The following is an 8,176-nucleotide window of genomic DNA, read 5'->3' as shown; positions in this document are numbered from 1 at the left end:
TTATGAATTACAAAGATGGTACTTTCTCCAATAGAAACAAAAAGATTGGGAGACAGTAAGACCTAAGAGGAAAGTTAACAAGCTCAATTTTGGATGTGTTAAGTTGAGATGTTTCTGCGAACTACAGCATGCAATTTTCCACATACAATTCATGATTCAGGACTGAAGCTCAGGATAAAAGATTTAAACTGAATACATAGATGTTGGAATCATCTGCATAGAGATGGTTCTTAAGTCTATGGGAGTTGATGGCATTGCCCCAAGTTAGAGAGATGATATGAATAGAAATTCAGTAAAGGAGATAGATGAAGAAGTTGTAACTAAAGCTCAGAATGAAGAGAGAATCCAGGAGTAAAGAATGATCAGTAATCAGTGATCAAAAGATTGTTTGAATAGGTCAAGAAGTATTAAGACAGAAAAGATCCTCAGATTGGGCAGCTAGGAGTTCTTTGGTTAGTTTGGAAAGGGCAGTTCCAGTTGATTAATGAGCTCAAAAGCCAGCCTGAACGGGAGTGAGATGGAAATAAGGTGGGGAGGAGAAGTGGTACAATCAAAGAATTTGACTGAAAAAAAAAGAAGATAAATACAAAACAAAACATTGAGAAGATAATAGAGTCTGCTGAAAACTTTTGTTTTGTTTTTAAGGGATGGGAGACTTGGGAATGTTTGAGGAAAGTAAGAAATAATCCAGTTGATAGAGAGTGGAGATTGGAGGAGAGGGGAAAGATGATGATTGAAAATGCAGTCAACTGAAAACACAGGAGGGAATGGGAGAAAGAAAGGGAAGGTGGGAAATCATAGCAAGTTGATGTCCTCTCTTTGAAATGAAGAAAGTAGAAGAATTTGGTGCTTAATATATGCTTTTCACTTAGCTATTCATGAGCAGCATAATTTTCCTAAGCCTGGCATAGGAAACAATAAACCTTACCTAGATTTCTAATTACATGGAAGTGTCATGGAGCCCAGTTACCATGGAAATATTAACTAGATGTGATTAGCAAAAAGAGTTCTAATCATTTGCCTCCCAACTGAGAGCATGGTTGTGACACACATCTCCTTTCTGGATACCATAATTGTACAAATTAATGTATTTTATTACATTATTTATGAATATATAGACTATGTAATTACATATTATATTATTTAATATATTATTATATAATTTATGCCATAAATGAGAAAAAAGGATGAGTTCTGTGACTATATATTTACAAAAAAGTAAATTGAAGTCAATCTATCCATCTTTATTTATAGTAAAGGTATCCTACTCCTTGGTCTCTAAAAAAGGAGTCATTGTGCCCCTTGGATTATAATGAAGGACATTGTGGTTTAGGGATCTTCTCTCACACCATGAAATGCTAAGTCCTGACATCATCAATCTCTACCAAGAGGAGAGAAGACTGTCTGTCTTTGTTGCAATTCATTGCTGTTGTTTAGATCTGTGAGTTTGTTCATTTAACAACTTCTTAATGCATAAATTTGCTCTACTAATATATATCAGTATTTACTTTATCACTCATACTTATAGAGATGTGCCTGGATCATTAATTTTTCCTCAATCTTAAAAGAAAGAGAGGCTGTATGGTTTAGTAAGTTAATACACTTGCCACTCCCATTCATTTTTTTTTTAAGGACACGAGGATTATTCAAGTTTGTTTCTTATGAGTAAAGGAGTAAGGAAGACTTCTTAGCCATCTTGGGACTTGCACATGAGGAGATTCGGGGAAATTCAGTGAGAAATTCAAGGAAATTCATTGTTGTTTCCTGGAACAATAGTGAAGGCACAAGGTATTCAGGAAAGAGAGGAGTCTGTTCTAAATATGATCATAGTTATCCTGTAAGAGACTGATACCTTTGACCCAGAGCTCAGACAGGAAACAAGTGGTGAAGCAAGAGAGTTTTGTGCAATAATAATAATAAACATTTATATAAACTAAGCACTTTGCAGTTATCTCATTTGATCTTCATAACAGCCTCCAGCTTTAAAAATTTCATGTAATGCTTAATAAATTTTGTTCCATCCCCACATTGTTATTTTGTAATGTTTTTATTTACAAATCTTAATTTTTTTTACCTTTATCCAATTCTTTTTCTCCATTCACACAGTTGACACCTTAATACGCTACCTTAATGCAGACCTTCTTCATTTCTTGCCTGGATCATTGCAACAGCACAAATAGCCTCCTTACTTCTAATTTCTCACCATCCCAATCCATCCCTAAATGCAGCTCCTACAGTAATTTTCCTTGAACACAGATATGACCATGTCTCTGCCCAACTCTGACATATGGACACATACAACCACCTATTGCCTCTGTAACACAATATTTGAAGTCCTTTAGTAGCTTACCCTAATGGATCTGGACAGTTACCTTGGGTAATACTTCCCCTCTTTTATTTGGAAGTCCAGTTAAATGGGTTTGAAAATCAGCTGGGATGTGAAGCAAGGTCTGAGATCCAAGACTGCTAAACAGCAGGCTCTTGTATATTTACCTGGACGATCATTCAGGCAAGACAATATAACCCCTGGACAACGATTCCAAACTTGAGTAAATTGAAGCTGGCAAGAATTGTATCATCTTAAAGTTATCCTAATCATGGGCTTAGCAATTATACCCTAAAACTTCTTATCTTCTACTGCCATCTGCCGGCAGATAATAAGAACGATTTTCAACTACAGCTTTACGTAATTGTTTATCTTTATATTGACTTCTCACTTAGCTTGGGCAAAAAATTCCTGGAGGCTCCAGAAACCATCAAATTCTAGATGATTCTTTTAAAATTTCACTTTTTCTTAGAGCTTAGGAGTATTTCCACCATCAGGGTAAATATGGTAGGGGCTAATTTATTTTTTAATATCTAGTTAACTCCCCTGGGAGAGAATATGTCTCAGTCCCAGATGCATGGGCTTTCCCAATGTCTGTTCTATTTCTCAACACCTGCAAAGATTTTGCCTATAGTATTGATTCACAAAATTTGGTGACCTTTCAGCAAAGCTACGGCTTCGTTCCCATGCTTTTCATACATTTTATTATAGCTTTTTATTTACAAAACATATGTATGGGTAATTTTTCAACAATGATCCTTGCAAAACCTTTTGTTCCAATTTTTCCCCTCCTTCTCCCCATGGCCTCCTTAGATGGCAGGTAGCCCACTATAAGTTAAAGTATATATTAAATCCAATATATGTATACATATTGCTGCACAAGAAAAATTGGATCTAGAAAGAAAAAGCCCTGAGAAGGAAAACAAAAATGCAATAAAACAATAACAGAAAGAGTGGAAATGCTATGCTGTGATCCACACTAGTTTCCCATAATTCTCTCTCTGGGTGTAGCTGATTCTCTTCATTACTGAACAATTGGAACTGCTTTGAATCATCTCATTGTTGAAGAGGGCCACATCCATCAGAGTTGATCATCGTATAATTTTGTTGTTGCCGTGGATAATGATTTTTTGGTTCTGCTCATTTCACTTAGCATCAGTTTATGTAAGTCTCTCCAGATTTTTCTGAAATCATCCTGCTGGTCATTTCTTACAGAACAATAATATTCCATAACATTCATATACCACAATTTATTCAGTCATCTTCCAATTGATGGCTATACATTCAATTTCCAGTTTCTAGCCACTACAAAAAGGGCTGCCACAAACATTTTTGCACATACAGGTCTTTTTTTCCTGCTTTATGATCTCTTTGGGATATAAGCCCAGCAGTAACATTGCTAGATCAAAGGGTATGCAGAGTTTGGTAACTTTTTGAGCATAGTTCCAAATTGCTCTCCAGAATGGTTGGATCTGTTCACAATTCTACCAACAATGTATCAGTGTCCCAGTTTTTCCACATCCCCTCCAATATTCGTCATTATCTTTTCCTGTCCTCTTAGCCAATCTGAGAGGTATGTAGTGGTATCTCAGTGTTGTCTTAATTTGCATTTCTCTGATCAATAATGATTTGGAACACTCTTTCATATGAGTGGTAATAGTTTCAATTTCTTCATCTGAAAATTGTTCATATCCTTTGACCATTTATCAATTGGAGAATGGCTTGATTTCTTATAAATTTGAGTCAATTATATATTTTGGAAATGAGGCCTTTATCAGAACCTTTGACTGTAAAAATGTTTTCCTAGTTTATTGCTTCCCATCTAATCTTGTCTGCATTACTTTTGTTTGTACAAAAACTTTGTAACTTAATATAATCAAAATTTTCTATTTTGTGATCAGTAATAATATTTCTTCTTTGTTCACAAATTTCTTTCTCTTCCACAGGTCTGAGAGGCAAACTATCCTATGTTCTTATAATTTATTTATAATTTCATTCAAAATTTTCCACATGTTTATAATTTGCTTATGATATCACTCCTTACATCTAAATCACTTACCCATTTTGAACTGATTTTGGTATATAGTATATGTTGGTCTACACCTAGTTTCTGACAAATTGCTTTCCAGTTTTCTCAGAAATTTTATCAAATCATGAGTTCTTGTCCCAGAAGCTTTGATCTTTGGGTTTATTTTTTGGGTTTTATTTATTTGCTTTGATGACTAACACTTTGCAATACAGTAAAGATCTGCTTCTCCTGGGTCACTTTCAGTTTGTTTTTGTTTTTCATTTATTCTTTTGATATTCTGATGCTTTTGCTTTTTCCAAATAAATATTTTTTCCCTAGACTTCTGAAACAATTTTTTTTGAGAATTAGTCTGGTGTAGTGGATTGAAGAGAGATAATATTGCCATGAAGTAACAATTTATATATCATGGAGCCACAGCCAAGATAACACAGTAACAAGTAATATTATACAAAGATCAATTATGAATGACTTAGCTATTTTCAACAATATAGTGATCCAAGACAATTCTGAAGGACTTATGATGAAAAAATATTAAACATATCCAGAGAAAGAACTGATGGAGCCTAAATGCAGACTTAAACATACTCTTAAAAATTGAAGGTGGCTCTGTGTTTTCTTTCAAAACATGACCAATTTGGAAATTTTTTCATGGCTGCACATATATAAGCTATATTAAATTGCTTGCTTCTCAATGGAGGATGGAGTATGAAGAGGAGAGAATTTGGAACTCAAAATTTTTAAAAATGAATTTTAAAAACTATTTTTTGCATATAATTGGGGAAGTCAGCTAGGTGGTACAGTGGATAGAATGCACATTTCAGCAAAATAAATTTCCATAATGGCCCCACCTTCCTTTCCACTCCTCCTCCCAATGCAAGAACAACCCGAGGGGGGCTCCAGGAGGTAGTAAGAAGTGACCCAAGTAAGGGCTGGTACTTCCATTAGCCTAGGAACTAACTCCGAGGTGCATGGATTTGAACTTCTTTTAGGACTTCTTTTAGGAATAATTTTTTAAGTAAATAAAATATATAGAATTACAAAGGAAATCATTCATATTGAATTCACATTGAAGCCATTAACATTGAAATAAAATTATAAAAACATTAAAACAAAAACAAGTTAACAGAGGCCAGGCTAAGAAATCCTGATATAGAGGGAAATAATTCAGTGTTAGCTGTGTGAGCCTTCTAGATCTCCCCTATAATTTCCCCTTTGATACAAAAAAATTATTTCATATTCAGGCCCCATCTGTTGACTATCTTTGGTTCACAAGCTGCAAAGTGGTTTTTGTATATTTAATTTGATGTTTTATCAGAAAAAGAAAATAGATTAAAACAAGCAAAAAAGAAATGGCATCTAAACAGATGTAGCCAAAGTGATTTCCATAAAGTCCACATCAATCCCCTACTCAATAGTCTGGTCCCTGTTTCCTCTAGATTTACAAACAAATTCTCTGTCTAGTTTTAAAAACCTTACACAACCTTGGCTCAACATTTTTCTAGGTTCATTGTACATTACTCCTTCTCCTCTATTTTATAATCTAACAAAACTGACCTTTTCTTTCCTGACCTTCACATATGATGTTGTCTGCTCAGTCTAGCCTTTACTATCTGCTCCCCATCCTTAGAATGTACTTCCTTCTCATCACATGAAATTTTATTTTTCTGCATGAAATCTTTCCTGGTCTGGTCAACTGCAAATTCCCTCTTTCTTTTTCAAATTACTTTGCATTTATTGCCTTATATTTATTTTGTATTTACATCCATATATGCATCTATTATGTATATATTTAAACACACACATACTCTTTTGTTATCTACTTCGATAGAATGTAAATTCCTTGCAAGAAGAAATTGTTTCATTCATTTCTAGAGTCTTCCATTTTCTGGCATGTAGATGGAGTTAATCAAATACTTCTAGATCGTCGCTTATTGGTTTCTACTTGCTGACAAAAATCTCTCTTGGTTGCTCTTGGCTACTTGGTTATAAACATTGATGCTTCACCTCCCCCGCTCAAGGATCCTCCATATATTTCTGTTGCATTACTAATTCTCAGTACCTCTCACAGGGCTCTCTACCGGCCAAAAATATTCAATAAATTTTTGTTTCAGAAAGCACATGAATGTAGCACCCAGGTTAGCTGTTCTTATGTGCTGGTTGAGGTTAAGACTTTAAGGAAATTTAAGGATGGTTAGTTAGTGATGTTAAGAGATACAGATTTAGGGAGCTTGAAAATACATCCCAGACTATCACACCCACAATTACCAAGTACTCTTTGGGTCTAGTATATTAAGATGGGAAAATAGAGAAAAGGAGTGATCTCTACTGTAGAATGCGTGAAAAGAACCATGTGAACCACAAAGGCTTTGGCTATCTATAATCTGAGTTTTAGCAGGGTACCACGGGCTGAGAGAGAGATACTAGGTAGGTCAATCAGGACATTCATTCACTTAAGCAACTAGAGCTTATTAAGCGGCTACAGGGAGCCAAATACAGACACAAAAACAATCAGGGAAGTCACTATGTATTTATATGCAAGGAAAAGGAAGGTGGAAGTGGGGGGGAAGGGTGGGTATCTGGAGAGAGATACACCAGACCCCTTTAAGAGGGCCAAAAGAGAGTTAAAGTCATATCACAAAATTCAGGCAGTGGTCAATGGTGTCCAGAGCCACAGAGTGACCAAGAAAATTTGACGATCACTTTGGAAAGAGCACCTTTGGTTCAAAGAATCCAAGAAACTAGATGAAAGGGTCCAAAGGGAGAAAGCGAGAGCCCCTCCCCAACTTCCCCGCCTCGGATCTCTGCACTGAAAACAAAGAGATGCGGGTGGGCCAGGGTAATAATCCCCGCAGAAGTGCAGAAGAAGCAAGCCTTCCTTCCCGGTCTCTCCGCACTAAGAGGGCAGCCCCCTCCTCCTCGGGTCTTTGGGAGGCTGGCAGACACCCAAGGCCCTGCCACCGAGCGGGGCGGAGCTCGGGTTAGCCGAGGCCGGAGAGGACGAGCAGGAGGCGGAGCTTGGGTGGCTCCAGGCCAAGGCTATGGCGGCGCCGGGCGCTGCGGGCGGCCGGGCTCTGCTCCGGGGCCTCTCCGTCTTGGTCGGACGAGCGGAAGCCGGCTCCGTGTCCCGGAGCTTCTGCAGCAGCGCCGTCAGGTAAGGGAGCAGCCCCAGCGCCCCGTATTGCTCGGCAGCCCCCCTCGGGGTGTTCTTGCATTGGGAGGAGGAGCGGAAAGGAAGGTGGGGTCAGAACTGGAGGCCGAGCCTGTAGGCTAGCCGAGGCGGCGTGCTGGCGAACGTGACCGGGAGCTACGCCCGGCGCGGGAGGAAATGGGAAATCCTGACGGCGAAGATCGTTACACTTTCTACGGTGGTTAGATCCCTGGGCACTGCGCGTTCCATCTCCTCCGCTGCTGCCTGCCTCCGACCCGGCACGGTCACGATCCCGCCCTCGGTCACGGTCACGGTCACGGTCACGTTGGAAGGCGAGAGAGAGAGAGGGAGGCGGGGGACGTTGGGCTTTGTGAGAGGGCGCTAGCTGAATCTGGATCTACACTTCTCCAAGTTCACTTCCATCCAAAGTGCCTTTTGTAGAAATATACTGAATTTAAGACGTTCCAATCCACGCACCTCGGAGTTAGTTCCTAAGCTAATGGAAGTACCAGCCTTTACTTGGTCCCAGTGCTTAGAACAGGGTCTGGTACACAGTGGGCAATTAATAAATATTGAATGATTGGTTTATTAATAAGGCAGAGCACATTTTTGACTCCAAATCCCATTAATGAAAAAAAAGAGCATGGTTTTAGATGTATCTATAATATGCTTA

The 8,176-nt window shown here is 38.2% G+C and overlaps 1 protein-coding gene across 2 annotated transcripts in view; it reads left to right on the top strand.

The window, feature by feature from the left end:
* The first annotated feature begins 6,244 nt into the window (after nucleotides 1-6,244).
* Nucleotides 6,245-8,176, top strand: part of MTHFD2L (methylenetetrahydrofolate dehydrogenase (NADP+ dependent) 2 like) — a 142,775-nt gene continuing 140,843 nt past the window's right edge. Inside the window, exon 1 of one of the 2 annotated variants that reach the window (XM_051965541.1) lies at nucleotides 6,245-7,506. In XM_051965541.1, coding sequence (XP_051821501.1) covers nucleotides 7,394-7,506 — 113 coding nt within the window. In that variant the 5' untranslated portion in view covers nucleotides 6,245-7,393. The remainder of the gene's footprint in view (nucleotides 7,507-8,176) is intronic. The other variant, XR_007948269.1, reaches the window with a different exon arrangement.

Source organism: Antechinus flavipes, chromosome 6, assembly GCF_016432865.1.
Source record: "Antechinus flavipes isolate AdamAnt ecotype Samford, QLD, Australia chromosome 6, AdamAnt_v2, whole genome shotgun sequence".
Classification (NCBI taxonomy): Eukaryota; Metazoa; Chordata; class Mammalia; order Dasyuromorphia; family Dasyuridae; genus Antechinus; species Antechinus flavipes.
This window is presented reverse-complemented; position numbering and strand designations above follow the sequence as displayed.